Source organism: Lucilia sericata, unplaced genomic scaffold (assembly GCF_015586225.1).
Source record: "Lucilia sericata isolate MDLA Ls3-8-SP2 unplaced genomic scaffold, ASM1558622v1 Contig001628F_arrow, whole genome shotgun sequence".
In the NCBI taxonomy this organism is placed as follows: domain Eukaryota; kingdom Metazoa; phylum Arthropoda; class Insecta; order Diptera; family Calliphoridae; genus Lucilia; species Lucilia sericata.
This window is the reverse complement of record NW_023995543.1, coordinates 47907-65000: the sequence shown is the minus strand read 5'-3', so window position 1 is coordinate 65000 and position 17094 is coordinate 47907. Positions and strand designations below refer to the sequence as shown.

Genomic DNA, 17094 nt, shown 5'->3' with positions numbered 1-17094 from the left:
TGCCACTATAATATATTCTTGTTGATAGTTAAGCTTGGAATGCTCTGTGAACATATATATTATTTTTTTTCACTCCACAAAAATAAAGATGATGGGACGTTATTGAACTAAGAGTATATTTTTTTTGTTATTTTCCATTTCCTACATAGACAAGTTTTTGCATGCTTCAACTATACTTGTCTGCGATAACGAAACATTGGAAAAAATCTACTAAACAACAGAGAAAATAATAATACAAACGTTGCCATGTAAAGTTACAACAATTTTAAAAAAAAAAAATAACTTTTGCCTATAACTAAAGAACAATAACGATTCCTTTTTGAAAAAAAGAAGAATTCAAAAAAAAAAAATCTACATAAATTGAAACAACAACAACAACGGAATTGGGAGGCAATCTTTCTTAAAGAGCTTTTTTTAAACAAACAAATATTGGAAATCAAGCGCCATATGTAGTGAGTTTATTGTACCACACAAATAACAAACTCATTGTTTATTCTAAGCAGTCGCTAGCAGCCAGATAGAACAAAAACTCTCAAACAACAACAGCAACAAAAAAAAAATAATTATTATTATAATAAAAAAAACTAAATATTTATAATAAAAAAAATACTTGTTAGCTTCCCTTCGAACCTAAATAAAACGTGACCGTCCCAAAAATAAAATTTTGTAGAGAACAACAGCCACAAATTGAAAACTAAATGCATTCATCATAAGTAAGAATAAAAACTCCTAAATAAACATGGATACTAGCAGTAATGTAACAACACCTTTAAGTCCCGACACCTGCACAAGTTCTAGTTCTTCTTCCTCTGCACCACAATATAGTGAAGATATAAGAAGGCCTTTGAATCCATTGGAACTATTACCACGTCAGGGTTCCGGTTCGTCCAACAAGACTTGTGAAGTTGATTTGGGTGATGAAGAACGTGATACATTTTCTCCTGTCAGCAGTACTAATATAAGTCCCAGCGAGGATCATAATATTTGCTCTACTTCGAATATTATAAATGCAGATGCTGTTTCCTCCACCTCGGGGAAGGATAATAAACATTTTGAAGGTCCCATCCTGCCACCGCTTAAATTAAAAATCAATAATTCTTTAACGAATAATTTACATCCCACACCTTCTAAAGAAGAAAAACAAAGACAAAATGAGGAAATTGTTATACTGGAAACATCATCGATTTCTTCAGAGACTGGTTCTTGGGAATCGGTATTTCCTCAGGCGGCTACCAACGCCGCTGCCAATAACACAATACCGCAAGCAGATGTGGATTTAACCAACTACTGTGTGGGTTTGTTGGAGAAGAATTTTGCCGCCAAAGATAATTGTAAATCGACGCATAAGGAAGAGCCTTCATCTTCCTATACGCATTTAGCTATAAAAAACAAGGATTTGGATTGCTTAGAGCCGCTGGCTAGAGAACGTACCTATTCGGCTGGTCATTCGGCAACAGCTGATACTAGTTCGTTAATAAAAGGCAGTAGTACTTCTTCTCTGCAACGTGATATTCTCCTAAATAAGGTGGAAAATCCCATGACTGCTTCACAAACTAGTGCTTGTTTTATCGATGCTTCTTCGCTGTGCGATGAAGATGAGGTGGAGCCTTTTAAGCCCTCAACACAAGCTCAGGTTAAGACAACAGCCGATGATGATTCACCCACAAAGAAATTAGAAACATTCCATAAAGCCTTTGCCCGGTGCAAAGTTAAATCCAAGGATCTGGCCGATGATGCTAATATTAGTACACCGCCAGACAGACCTAAATCTTCATCATCATGTTCTTCAGATGATAATGCTGAAAATGGCCATAAAAATGATACTCAGTTGTCGAATGAATCGGTAAGTAATTTGTCGGATGAGGAGAAACTCTGGAAAAGGGATCATAATAATCCCAGCGAAACGGAGAATAAGCTAATGGATAATCATAAAAATGGTATAATCAATGATGATCCTACCGAGGCCTCGGTGTCCTTAGCTCATGATGTAGACTCTTCAGACTCCTCGGATTTATTTAAAATGCGTCATCCTTTGGCCGAAAGAAAATTTACCAATTTCTCCTCCTATCATACACAGAATCCGACACAGTATACAGCTTTACCACTACAACACACCAAGCTACTTAACACTCACATGGCCACGTCGAATCAACACAATCAAACGGGGGCTCATAGCGATGTTAGTTATACTACAGATTATTCTTCCTCTAGTCCGGCTCCTAGTTTGGTGTGGTCCGAGCATGAACATAGACCTAGTCATACAGCACAACAGCAACAGCCAGCAACGCGGCATCATCTAGAGGATTATGAAGTAACAAAGCTTAAGCCACATTTATTGCCGGATACACCTCACAATTCAATAGTGCATATAGAACCCAATACCTCTTCAAATACGTCCTCCATACATCGGGATTACACTTTGTCGTCATCTTCCTTTTCACATCATCGTGATTCTGGAGCCTATTGCAGTGATGCTACCGATTCTCCGGTACCCATGCCCCGAACACCAAAACGTTCTAAGTTTGATGAAGCCAATCCCATCATTTCGGGTGGTTCTTGCATAGCCGACTACCAGCCGAAAAAGTGTGACAGCCCTTCTTTAAAAAGACAAATCGAAACTTGTCCTATTGTTTCGGGTGGTTTCACATCGCTTGATTTTGAACCCACCCGTCCCGTAGGGGATGAGTATGATGATGAGGTGGAATTAAGGCACAAACCAAAACCTAGAAAACCTTTGCCCGGCATAGCTTCTTGGGTAGTAGATATGGGTGACTGTCAGAAAGAACGACGTAAAAGCACTAGCTCAACCTCTAGTTTAGAGACTTCACACACTAAATTTAGAGAGCGTACTGATTCTAACAGTTCGAATAAAAGTGGTTGTGGCTTCTTCATTTCCCTCGATGATATGGATAAAAAGCCCAAAGAGAAGAAAATTAATACAGAATCCCAAATGAGTAAATCGTTTAATGGTCCATCGAACTCAAAGTTTTTTGTAAATCTCTCCACCAGCGAGTATAAAGCAAAAGAAGACAATGATTTGCCTAATCAAAAGCCAGCAACGAAACCTGAAGAAACATCCAATAACAGTTCGCAAAATAACATCTTTAGCATGTTTATTGATTTCGGAAATGGTGATAAAAATGCTAAAATCAAGCCACGCAAAGAACCCTTTAGTTTGGCACAACGTTTGAGCAGTTCGTTGACCAGCCAAAATCAAAAGAAACTTGAGGTAGAAAGTGTAAAATCTGCTGCCAGTTCTACTGAGACGTTAATGTCTAAATCGAATCAACTTAAAAATCCTACTGAAAACGAAACAACAAATATCGGAGAATCAAAGTCTTTGGATTACAAAGTCAATTTAGATCCACCTATAACAGTGGCGGCCATACGCAGAATATCCATGCAGCAAAGAGCTCAACATGAAGCCAATAAACGACACTCTTGGAGCAACAATAGCAATAATCCTAATGGTAATACCGAATATAAACGCTCGATTAGTTTAACCAACAATAATGAGGGGAAAGATAATGGCAATAGGGGTCTAATGAGTATAATAGATAAATTGCCCATTATTTCAAAAACTTCATCTCTATCCATAGACAGTTCTCTATCACCCTATGATGATTATACGGGTTCGAAATCAGAACTGAGTACTAGCTCTGGTGGCGAAAGAGAAGAGGAGGGCGTTGCTGGTGGTGCCATGGCAAATCGTATTAAGAAACGTCGTAGAGATGTCCAAATAAATGAAACTTTTGATAAATCTAGTTTGGCTTCCATAACTGATGGTATTCTATCTAAAGATCTTTCGCCTATATCCACAACCGATACAGATGATTTAACTTTCCAACAGGATGAAGAACAAGCGGCTCGTGAGGCTGAAGAGTCTTTAAAGAATTTGCAAGCAGCCGCGTCAACCTCTTCTCAAATACCCATATCAACTCAGAATCTAGCCTCATCATCGTCCTCTTGTCGCATGTCGAACATTATAATGGAAACGATAGTTGAAGCCAAAGAAACTTCATCACCAAAGAAAATACATACGAATCTGACAATGGATTCTCTGCAAGCCACCATAGAGAAACAGAAAATGTTGCTGGAAACTGTCAACGAGCACGCCGAGGCCGATAAGACTTCTAGCACAACGGCCACAACATTTGTTAAGCTTTCGGATATGGATAAGCCAGTGAAGTTAGATTTGAAATCTCCCGAACGCATGAGCACCAGTGTAGGTGGCAATCATCGGCAAATAAATCGTTTATACCGTGATGATAATCGAGCCAGACCTCATTCCTGGACCATGTCTCGCTCCACAGGAAACACTTTTCAAAATTTTACCAATTCAGTGGAAAATTTGCGCAGTTTATCCAGACTGTTTCCCAATTTCTCTAAGGAAATATCCAATTCTCTACCCAACGATATGGCTTTAGATCACATGGACTATATACAAACCGATTTAAGTGCCGACTCCAGTTTGGCTTCCAGCATTAGCAGATCAGGCATGGATGAGTCTTCGATATCATGTCGTCAACCCCGAAGACTGGGAGAAGATTTGCTAAAAATGTTTTTGCAAGAAATCGCTACAGATATGATTGTCGAAGTTCATGGTCGGCGCATTAAGGCTCATAAATGTATTTTACGTTCTCGTTGCCAATATTTTGCTGCCATGTTGGCGGGCAATCAATCGACTAGTGTGGTCTCGTTACAGGGTTACTCTTACTCAGCTGTGCATTTTGCATTGTGTCACATCTATTCGGGCGCTTCACATCCACCCGATGGCATTAGTCTTATGGAATTGGCGGCTTTAGCCGATTTGCTAGGTTTGGAAGGTTTAAAGGAAGTAACAGCTCATGCTTTGAAAACGAATTATTGCCATAATTTCCATAAACCCTGTTCGGGTTGTATTGATGGCATTTTACAAGTACTGCCGGTGGCTTTAAATCATGCCTTGGATGATTTGTATCGCAAATGTTTAAGATGGACTTGTCGCCATTATTTGAAGGTGTGGCCTACTCGTCAGTTTGCTCAATTGCCTGGAGATATTTTGGGTAGATGTCGTCAACAGATTGTTGCATACTTGGTAAGTACAATTTGTTAATTTAAGGGTTTTAGAAAAAATTCTTTAAAAACTGTGAAAAATCTTAAAGAATAATATTAATATTTAAATTGTGTTTTTCTAAAATTTTCTTCAAGACCTCCGAATCCGTTTTGGATTGCGTACTGGATTGCGACAATTTATTAGCCCAATTGGCTACATATCGTTGGGGAGGTGTTTGCGAAAATCTAGTGCGTGACATCTTAGATGCTGCCTACACGTATATAGCAGAACATTTTGCCAGCTTAATAGCCAGCGATTCTTTCCTTTCCCTGGGTCATGATCGTAGTTGTCATATACCACGTTTGGAAGGTGTGCTCCTAAGGACAGCTTCCTCACTAACAGCAGATCAGGCGTGTCGTAGTTATCAACGTATTACCCGTCTTAATACTGTGCTCCAAGCTAAAGTCATACAAATGCCTGCTGGTTTAGGAGAATTGGCCAAAGAATTACAAGGTCTTCAGGAGGAAGATCTGGACTGGGATGTTGAGTATATAAGACTTGTTAGTTCTTTGTTATCTGCCGTCGAACAGTGTCTCATTCGACAATGCTCCAGGGCAATGAGAGTAACAGCCTGGCAGAGAATGGATTTAGATTTAAGAAAGAAAATTCAAACTTTAGCCAGATTAACAGAACCCTTAGATTTGAAAAGAGGCAAGCCAGTTTCGAAAGCATTTTCATTTGGTGGCAGCACTAGAAATCAAGATCTGCAGCAAGTAAAATTGGCCATACAGGCACATTCGAAGAAAACCTTGGCCGGCGATACTCAGCTGTATAAGGCCACTCAGACCCACGATGCGGTACAGACAACCGAGCGGGGTGTGCAAGCTAATCATGATTTAAGAGAAGGAACAAGTAAGTTGATAATTGTTTTACTAATTTTCTTTTTTAATTCACAACATACAATTTTATCTTTTAGGTCGTGTTTTAAAATCAAATTCTCGTGCTCATGTTCCACAATCTCTACGAGGTATATCTCAAAGTACGGTCGGCTCAGAACGTAACAGTGTGAATACCAATTCCGCCACACACCGCAGAACTAAATCAGAGGCTACAAAATCCGCAACAACCAAAACCACTGAACCAAAGAAACCCATTGAAACGAGAGCGGCTGATTCTACAACTAAACCAAAACCTCAACCTCTAAAGCTGTCCGATGTGAGGCCACGTTATTTGGAACCCAAGAAAACACCGACTACACAGGGACCGGTTCGCAGCAGCACTAGTTCCAGCATACCAGCGAGTCTGGCAAAGAAACAAAACTATCAGCAATCTTCAAGTGAAAGTTCAAGACATTCAAGTCCTGCTGCACGTAAACATCTCAATGGTAAAGCGGCTACCATAAAATCCACCAACAACATGTCCTTGGACAGTTTGGCTTCAGCTTCCTGTCGTCCGGCAAGAAGTAAAACTAACAAGTCTTCCGATACTGAACGTTTCTCCGACATAGGGGTCGATTCATTAAATGAAAGCATGAAAAGTTCAGTGATTACCAATAAAACAGCATCACGAGAATCGCTAACATCTGCACGCTTGGCGCGACCAAAAAATGTCAAAGCAGACATCAACACTAATCAAAATCAAAAAAACAAAACTGTCAATGGCACAACAAAACCCTCAAGACCTACTAGTTTAGGTCCACGAGCACCTAAATATTTACAACAAAAAATAACTTCCACTGGCTCCAGTCCCTCATCAGTAACCACCACCAAATCGGCTCACAGTCGTCTATCATCAGTTTCCTCGAATCAATCATCAAGAGATTTATATAAACGCTCCATTTCGGTACCGGGTAAGAATGACAACCCACCGGTAACAAAACACAGTTTCCTATCGGCCAAATCTCGTGAAATCTTAGCCAGACGAGCCGAAAAGGAAAAGAACAAACAACAAGATAATCCTAAAAAATCACAAGAGGCTCATAATGCCAAAGAAGAACAAGTCAAACAATTCAGCGGTCACCCGGTAATGCGTTCAGCTTCCCACTCTTCTGTCATAACCAATCGTAATGGACAACCTTCAAATATACCCACACGTAGACCGAACACTTTGCACTTGAAGAAAACCACCACTCATGGTATCGCTGTAAATAAAACCAATTCACAACAACAACAACACCAGTCAAGTAATAACAAAAACCGCACATTACAAAATTCCAATGAGATTTATCAAACTGCACAGGCTGTTAAACAAAAGATCGAATTGCTCATAAAAACTTCCCATCATAATGCGAACAATGAAAATAACGATATCGATCATCAGCAGCAACCATCATCTATTGTGGTCGCATCAAAATTAGAACGTTCGAGTACATTCTGCAAAGATTCCGCCGATGTCGATATAAACGAATTACAAATAATCGAATAAAATGTGAAAAGGGGGTACAGGAAGAAGAAGAAGAAGCAGCACAGTGTCAAATGATGATGATGAAGAAAATTTTAAAAGAATAGATGAAGATGTGTTTTTAGAACCTTAATTACGGTTTATATGGATGAAAGAACTCTTAAATTAAATGAGGTAACATATAGTTATAACTAAAGGTTTGTACTGATTTCAAGGAAGTTCATGATTTTTATATAGACTGGTCCATAGACTTATCTATAGAATGTTCTTAGACTGGTTTATAGACTAGTCTATATAATGGTCCCTAGGCTGGTGCCAAGACTAGTCTATAAACTAGCCCATAGATTAGTCTACACACTAGTCCATAGACTAGTCTATATATTATGGTCCCTAGACTAGTGTATAAACTGGTCCATAGACTAGTCTATAGACTGGTCCCAAGACTAGTCTATAAACTGGCCCATAGATTAGTCTACAGACTAGTCCGTAGACTATTCTATAGACTGGTCCATAGGCTAGTCTATAGACTGGTCCATAGACTAGTCTACAGACTGGTCCATAGACTAGTCTATAGACTGGTCCATAGACTAGTCTATAGACTGGTCCATAGACTAGTCTATAGACTGGTCCATAGACAAGTCTATAGACTGGTCCATAGACAAGTCTATAGATTGGTCCATATACTAGTCTATAGACTAGTCTATAGACTGGTCCATAGACTAGTCTATAGACTGGTCCATAGACAAGTCTATAGACTGGTCCATAGACAAGTCTATAGATTGGTCCATATACTAGTCTATAGACTAGTCTATAGACTGGTCCATAGACTAGTCTATAGACTGGTCCATAGACTAGCCTATAGACTGGTCCATAGACTAGCCTATAGACTGGTCCATAGACTAGTCTATAAACTGGTCCATAGACTAGTACATAGACTGGTCCATAGACTAGTCTATAGCCTGGTCCATAGATTAGTCTATAAACTGGTCCATAGATTAGTCTATAAACTGGTCCACAGACTAGTCGGTAGACTGGTCCATTGACTAGTCCATAGACTGGTCCATTGACTAGTCCATAGACTGGTCCATTGACTAGTCCACAGACTGGTCCATAGACTAGTCCATAGACTAGTCCATAGATTGGTTCATAGACTAGTCTATAGACTGGTCCATAGACTAGTCCTTAAACTGGTCCATAGACTAGTCTACATACTGGTCCATAGACTAGTATATAGACTGCTCCATATACTACTGTATAGACTGTTCCATAGACTTGTCTATAGTCTGAGCCACAGACTAATCTGTAGACTGTTCTATAGACTATATCATAAACTCGTCAATAGAATAGTCCATAGATTAGTCAATGTACTCGTCTATACATCAGCATTCTTTACATCACTATTAAAAACTACTTCAATCTATAAACAATTTACCACAAATCTCTTGTTTTTAAATAACAAGGAAAACCCTCAAACGCAAATAACTTACAAAATTCACTTTTATTTTTAAATATAAAACCTTTTCAAAAATCTTTTTTATCTTATATATACTTTCTCTTGCAGATTATAAAAAATACTACCGTTTTTTTGGATTATTGGATTCTTAAAATTTGGCTTCACATATTCTTAAACAGCAACTCTAGTCAAAAACAAAAGTAATTAGTTGCTTGTTAAAATTAAAAAAAAAAAACTTAGCAAGCTTTAGTTTGACACCTTAGAAACTTAAACCAGGATTAAAAAAGAAAAAAAGGAAAACATTTAATAATAAAAACAAAAGTTTTTGAAAATTTAAAAAGAAAAACTAAAGCACAATATAAAAAAATACAAACAATATTAAGTTTATAAAAAAGCTAAAGCAGAAATTAAAAAAAAAACAAACCCGCCCCTTTAAAGGAAATAATAATTACAATTACCAAACTTACATACATATACATTAAACTAAATTACATTTAATAAGAAAAATTGAATTGAAATCTTAAAAACAAAACAAAAAAACTTGTCATTCGAAATTCGAAACAGCAAAGAAAATAAGTTTGTTTTTTTTAGCACATAAGTTATTAATATATAATATACAGTACATTACATTACATAGAAAACCATTTGGTGATATTATTTAGGTTTAAAACTTTGAAACAATACAAAAAAACAAGAATATTTAACAAAAAAAAACAATTTAATAATTTTGGTTTATTAATAATTTAGAATTTGGTATTTTGTGTATAAAAATTAACAAAAGAAAACGAATGAGAGAAATATACAGGAGTTTCAATAGCAATAGAATGATCTCTTTAAAGCTTTTATTTTGCATTTAAAGCTTTATTTTTACTCCTATTTAAAACTCTACTCATTTGGCCACAGTTCGATGTTGGTTTTCTACGAATTGGCTTAAATGTATTGCTTTGCATGTTAAAATAAATAAGATTAATAACTGCCTTCGGGTTTAAAACTATTAAACTCAACTTACTCTCTTTTTCTAAGCTTTTACTGAAAATCTCTTGTAGTTTTTTTATTTTAATTAAATTTCTGTTTTTTTTAACAATGGCGTCCGTTTTGTTTTTTATACATAATTTTTTTTATATAAAGCATGTTTGTTTTTTTCTTGTGATTTTATATGATGTTTTTTTAAAAAAGATATTTTTTATAATGCCAATATTTTTATAAAAAGCTTTAAGCTCTCTCTCACACCCACACACTCCCCTTTACACGTACGCCCTATTTATCTCTTATTACACATTGTGTTTAATAAATAATGCATAACATTTTTGAGTCAATATATTTCTATATTTAAAAAAAAAAATTGTGTATTAATTTGAAATATTTTGTTAAAACAAAATATTTGTTTATTATATAAAATTTTCTTTAATATATTTTTTTTGTAAACAACTCATTAAGTTATAAATTAACAAGTCTAGTTTTTTTTTTGTTAGTAGTTTTTATTATGTATGTTTTTGTTTTTCTCTAAAAAGGTTTCTGCGAAACGACTTATTAATTTTAAAATTTTAAATTTTAGTTTATTTAAATTTCCTAAAAAAAAATCAAAATTTTTCTTATACTTTTTTGCTTTAGTTTGAAGTGATTTACAATTAATTATATAACAATATAATTTTTTATTATTTTTTTATATTTATAATTTTAATTTTTATATATTAATTATTTATATAATTATATAAGTGTGTATAATGTTTAAGTACTCTTCTTATAAATATATTATAATTATGAATTTAATATCGTTTTTTTTCTCTACTATATACTCTATACTTATACCTACTATATATATTTTAATAACTCTCGGCTTTTTTTAAACAAATTAAAAAAAAAAACAGAATTAAGCAAAACATACAATTTTCAAAATAAATTAAAAGAATTAAAAAAACAAACAAAATTATGTATGAATACAAATAAAAGAAAACAAGAAAATAAAAAATATATTTAGCAGAAATTAAATTTTGTTTTATTACAAGTGAAATGGTAGAGAAATAAAAGAAGATGGTAAGATGGTAAATAAAAATAATTGGTTCCAAAATTAACTTTAAAATCTCCATTCTATGTCTAGTCGAATCTATAGTCTAGTCTATAGTCTAGTCCACAGTCTAGTGAATAGTCTAGTCTATAGTCTAGTTTACTCTATAGTCTACTCTAGTATATGGGCTAGTCTATAGTCTGTAGTCTAATATATAGTCTGGTCTATAGTCTACTCTATTCTACGGCCTAGTATATGGGCTAGTCTAGTCTATAGTCTAGTCTATAGTCTAATCTATAGTCTAGTCTATAGTTTAGTCTATAGTTTAATCTATAGTCTAGTCTATAGTCTAGTCTATAGTCTAGTCTATAGTCTAGTCTATAGTCTAGTCTATAGTCTAGTCTATAGTCTAGTCTATAGTCTAGTCTATAGTCTAGTCTATAGTCTAGTCTATAGTTTAGTCTATAGTTTAGTCTATAGTCTAGTCTATAGTCTAGTCGATAGTCTAGTCTATAGTCTAGTCTATAGTCTAGTCTATAGTCTAGTCTATTGTCTAGTCTATTGTCTAGTCTATAGTCTAGTCTATTGTCTAGTCTATTGTCTAGTCTATAGTCTAGTCTATTCTCTAGTCTATAGTCTAGTCTATTGTCTAGTCTATAGTCTAGTCTATAGTCTAGTCTGTAGTCTAGTCTATAGTCTAGTCTATAGTCTAGTCTATAGTCTAGTCTATAGTCTAGTCTATAGTCTAGTCTATAGTCTAGTCTATAGTCTAGTCTATTGTCTAGTCTATTGTCTAGTCTATAGTCTAGTCTATTCTCTAGTCTATAGTCTAGTCTATAGTCTAGTCTATTGTCTAGTCTATAGTCTAGTCTATAGTCTAGTCTGTAGTCTAGTCTATAGTCTAGTCTATAGTCTAGTCTATAGTCTAGTCTATAGTCTAGTCTAGTCTATTGTCTAGTCTATAGTCTAGTCTATAGTCTAGTCTATTGTCTAGTCTATAGTCTAGTCTATTGTCTAGTCTATTGTCTAGTCTATAGTCTAGTCTAGTCTATAGTCTAGTCTATAGTCTAGTCTATAGTCTAGTCTATAGTCTAGTCTATAGTCTAGTCTATAGTCTAGTCTATAGTCTAGTCTAGTCTATAGTCTAGTCTATAGTCTAGTCTATTGTCTAGTCTATAGTCTAGTCTAGTCTATAGTCTAGTCTATAGTCTAGTCTATAGTCTAGTCTGTAGTCTAGTCTATAGTCTAGTCTATAGTCTAGTCTATAGTCTAGTCTATAGTCTAGTCTATAGTCTAGTCTATAGTCTAGTCTATAGTCTAGTCTATAGTCTAGTCTATAGTCTAGTCTATAGTCTAGTCTATAGTCTACTCTATAGTGTATTCTATAGTCTAGTCTATAGTCTATTCCATAGTCTAGTCTACAGTATAGTCAATAGTATAGTCTACTCTATAGTATTGTCTATAGTCTAGTCTATAGTCTGTTCTATAGTATAGTATAGTCTATGTCTAGTCTGTAGCCTTGTCTATAGTCTAGTCTTTAGTCTAGTATACATAGCTTAACCAAAGTATAAAATATAATAACAGTTTTTTCATTCAAATAAAATATGCACCAATATGGTAACATTTAATATTAATCTCAAAATCTGGCAGCACCTTATGTCGAAAATACATCTATGTAAAGAGTACCGTTACTACAGAAAATATGCAGTAAAAATGCAAGTGAATGCAAAAATGGATCCTTAAATTGGGCAACAAGTGAAAATAGTAAAAATAGTTAAATTTTTGTGAAAAAATTTCAAAGATTTTCTTGTAAATAGTTTAATAATATGAAATGTTATGTTAAAAGTATTAAATTTAATAAAAACATAAGAAATAAAAGTTAAAGCCAATCGGTCACCAATATTTTTTGAGCAAATTGTGAAGTGTTCTTTTACAGGTTTTAATGGATTAAATAAATGCAGTTTACAAGGTAAGCAATAGCTATTTAGTCAATAAAAAAGTGTACTATTTTCACTAAGCCAGGAAGGAACCGGCAATCTCCATTTTGATGTTCACAAAAACCATCTGCCGTCTGTAGCGACGACATCATTGCTTTTATTGATTTAAGTGACAGTGGGCAGGCAGGCTTTTGAAAAGATAACTACACAGTATTATGAAAAATAGTTTCCAAAGTTAAGGATGCGTCTATCTATAATGGCCTGCAAGAAGAGTTTAGTTAGCCACAGTGCAATATCCTAAAAATATTGTGCCGAAAGTTTGTTTTTTATATTTGGTGAATAACAACATTGTCAGGAATTTATAACAAAAATGTTTATAGCAAAATAATCTACAATAATGTTTGAAAAATAGTATTTAACGTTTCAGACAGGCCTTGCCGGACAAATAGCAAGTGTTCGTTTGAAGTGTACAGTCCAAAACAAACTTTCCTGAAGATGAGTTATTGTATTCAATAAATAAACCAACTTGTAGTATTTTCAAGGGTTTTATTCATATATAGTTAACAAATTTTGTATGATATGGATGTTTTTTTTTTCGAATTTTTGACTTTGGTGTTTAATTGTTCCCAAGTGCCTTCCTTAAGTGATTAATTTTACTTTTCTCTCTATTATTTTAAAATATTCTTTGTAAGGTACTTTTTCACTAATACATGCTTAGAGTTAGGTACTGCTGTTAAAGAGACGGACTACATGTTATACTTTGCTTTGTGCCACAGCTAAGAACAAGTTTGCGTTATCTTTTAAGGACAAAAACTAATATTCAAGCAGTTATATTATAGAATATATCCCAAAAAAGGAACATTTTTGCCACATTTCGAATTCATGTGCTGTGAGACACTTTAATGGTCTGGGGACTTTGCAGTGACTTTGTGTTTTATATCATTCCGAGTTTCTATTCTATGAACACTACGATTCCTTCACAATTTACTAGAAAGTTTAAAATCTGAGCTTTAACAAAACGATGTTTTTCTGCCCACCGCAATGCCCCCTAATTTAAAATAAGAAATAAAGAATAAAAACAAATTGCTTTTCGAATTTTCTTTCCAACCATTTAACAGTCGTAAGCGCCTAATGTTTGACTATAAGGTCAATAAAAGGTTTTAAAAATACGAATTGTATTTATGTAACATTTTCTATCCCACATATTAATACATCTAACATTTATCACCTAAAAACCACGCGAATTTCTAACATTTTAATGCCTAACTATATTCAACAAAATATAAAAAAATAACCACATTTAATTAAATTAATGTAATAGAATTTATTAATTATATTAAAAATTATTTCTTAAATATACAGTAAAAATGTTTTACAATTTAATTTGTAAATAAGCTTTTACATAAAAGAAACAAAATTAAAACTGAAAAGAAATTAAAATAAATAAAAAGTGATAAATAATTCAGGTTGTAGTAGTTTGCGGCGTTGTTGTCTGTTGCTGCTGCTGTTGTTGTTGTTGCTGTTTAGCCTCTAAATTGGATTGTACCCAAGCATTAAACACATTACGACAATGTATTACTACACATTCATTACTACAATACTCATCTTCCCAGTCGGGGTTAATGATGGCTCGTTTATTACAATTTTCACGTGTACACTTTTGTACCGCACCAGCTTCAGTTAATAAACGCAATTGTTCATCGGAAGGTGCTCCTGAATTTGCTGTGGCATTTGTGGCCGTTACGGCTGGATTATTGTTATTAATTACTTCGGTATTTTGTTGATTGTTTAGATTATTTGCTGCTGCTGGTGTTGGCGTCACTTGTTGTACCGATGTTGTTGTTTGTTGTTGGACATTGGCCTCCGTTTGTACGGTTTCATTAACATTTGCTGTTAGTTGTTCTTGTTTCAATTGCTGCTGTTGTTGATAGACACGCATTTGTTTTAAATATTCGATTTTTGCCGTTTCATTCTTTTTATTGTAGACATTTTTGTGTGCTGGATCTAAAGCATCCCACATGGAGGCCACAATTTTTGATAGCTCTTGAAAAGAACAAGAGGGATTCTGTTGTTTAATAGCACTTACAGTATCACGAAAGAATAGAGCATATGCGGACAAAGGTTTAGCAGGTTCATTTTGATCTAATGGAACCATTTGCTTGCGTGCCGCCATTGTGGTTGGTCCCGTAGTGGGCGAAGGTGTTGCAATTCCTCCTCCTCCTGTTGCTCCGCCTGGCAGAACATTGTTTAAGTTATTGGTATTCGTTTGTAGCACTGAATTGTTCATTGAATTATTTGCCGTGACGTTAAATGATTCTTCATTAGCCGTATGGTATTCATCTGACGTATTATGAAGACTAATCATACGTTTTGTCTAGAAAGTGGGGAGCACAAAATAACACACAATAAACTTAATAACAGCATAAGAATATGAATAAAACGAAAGAAAGAGGAAAAGATAATAATGATTTTATGTATTGTGGCGGTATTTTTTGTTAAAATTAAACAAAAACACTGAAAATAAACTCACTAACAGCTTCTTCATTGGTTTCGTTGTTTAAAACAAACTAAAATGAATTAAAAAATTATTATTTGAAGCTTTAACATGCTGCATAGATTTTATAAATTGATAAGAGTAAAAAATATAAATTACATACACAGTTATTAATATAATATTTGTTGGTATTGTAAAGGGAATATGGTATTTAGAAAAAAACTAGTGAAACAATTTTAAAATGATTATAATATTGAAGGGGTGGTGAAATTAAATCACAAGAGACGAGGGCAGATCAGAATAAAGTTTAATATTTTTAATTTGTATATGAGAAGGTATAGAAGCAAAGGTAGCAATCTCCAATTTTCTTGGAGTTACAATCATATAGTTTTCCAGATAACTCCAATCTGACAAATTTTTATATCAATTGAATGCTAAATTTGAACTCAATAAGGTTCATTAAAAAATGGAGATAGCAGCCTTTGCTTCTATGACCCTCATATAGTAATTGAGGTGGAACTAATTTGTTTTAACATGTTAAACAAAGTATGGACAAATTAATTCGTATATTAGTTATTTTTCATTTTGTTTGTTTAATAGTATGGTGATTTAAGTAATAATATTTAACAATTTAGAAGGATTTTATAAGGATTAGAAGTTCCGTGAGCAGTTAATTTGGAAAACAAATATTTTTAATCCGGTGCATTCGTAAATCAAAAATACAAACATGCCGCCGAACTACATAACACAAAAAATGGAGCTTTATTAAATAGCCTTTAAGGGTTCATACTAGAATGTTTTTTCCAATCTTTTCCACAATAATTATGAGGCCTTAATTAAAAAAAAAAAAAACTTAATATATTTTAGCTATTGGCCTTTCCTACCGTTGTTGGTGTATGCTGTTGTTGTTGATGCATATACGAAGTAGTATTAACTCCATGTCCTCCCAAAAAATTCGTTGTGGGAGTGGAGTTGGATGAAGCATCGCCCATATCAAAAAGTTCATCACCAAATGATGGTGTATGAAATTGTGTATTCATTTTATAATGAATATTTATTTACTTCTTCAGTTTTATATATAATTTTTAATGTACAATTTTTAAATTTTGTACATTTTTATCTATAGAAAGGAAAGAAATTTCACTAAAATTTCAATTGTTAGATTTTTTTTTTGTAATATTCACTTTTTTATTTGACATTTGCTCTTGCTCACGTATTTTTTATGATAAGGAGTGTTAATAAAACTTGGCAGCACTTGGCAAAAATTGAAATTTACAAAAACAAAAAAACGTAAACAAACCAATAAATGAACAAATGCACAAGCAGGGATGGAATTTTTGATTACAATTAATAATACTAAGTTCATACGAATAGTTCAATTACTTAATTCGGCTTCTGAATTACCCGTTTCCACAACATATTAGTAATTCGTTTTCACAGTTCACCGCCAAGTTGTTGTTTTTTTCATTCATTATTTTGTTATTTTTTGGAATGAAGAATGAGAGAGTGTGTGACGAATAATTGAATTGTGTGAACTGGGTATAATACGAAGTTTTGTAACAGTTGCATTGACTGTTGGCAACTCAACTGAAGTTTGGTTGCTATCCATAATTGACCCATTAATATTTTTATGATTTTTTTTTTAATTATGAAATATGAGCATAATTTACAAGATTTGATGGAAAACAATTCATATTAAATGGGTTAAAATTATGAAATTTGCAATTTTATCATACAGCTAAATCTCAGGCAATGTATTTGAAGAAAATT

The 17094-nt window shown here is 33.9% G+C and overlaps 2 protein-coding genes across 4 annotated transcripts in view; one reads left to right on the top strand and one right to left on the bottom strand.

The window, feature by feature from the left end:
• The window catches only part of LOC119612213, a 10258-nt gene extending 951 nt beyond the window's left edge, over positions 1-9307 (top strand). The window contains exons 1-5 of one of the 2 annotated variants that reach the window (XM_037967944.1): positions 1-1843; positions 2078-5077; positions 5191-5947; positions 6012-7609; positions 8997-9307. The exon at positions 1-1843 is cut by the window's left edge and continues 951 nt beyond it. In XM_037967944.1, the coding sequence (XP_037823872.1) occupies positions 740-1843; positions 2078-5077; positions 5191-5947; positions 6012-7459 (6309 nt within the window). In that variant the 5' untranslated portion in view covers positions 1-739 and the 3' untranslated portion in view covers positions 7460-7609; positions 8997-9307. Of the gene's footprint in view, positions 5078-5190; positions 5948-6011; positions 7610-8996 lie in introns of both variants that reach the window. The other variant, XM_037967943.1, reaches the window with a different exon arrangement.
• Positions 9308-14143: 4836 nt separating this feature from the next.
• Positions 14144-16540, bottom strand: LOC119612214 (TOX high mobility group box family member 4). Of its 2 annotated transcripts, XM_037967945.1 has the most exons (3): positions 16509-16540; positions 16209-16444; positions 14144-15204 (listed from the first exon to the last, which is right to left on the bottom strand). In XM_037967945.1, the coding sequence occupies exons 2-3, from the start codon at positions 16362-16364 to the stop codon at positions 14293-14295; spliced, it is 1068 nt and encodes a 355-aa protein (XP_037823873.1). In that variant the 5' UTR covers positions 16365-16444; positions 16509-16540; the 3' UTR covers positions 14144-14292. The 2 variants fall into 2 exon arrangements, with proteins under 2 accessions (XP_037823873.1, XP_037823875.1); XM_037967947.1 differs by lacking the exons at positions 16209-16444; positions 16509-16540 and adding an exon at positions 15361-15490.
• Positions 16541-17094: the final 554 nt, after the last annotated feature.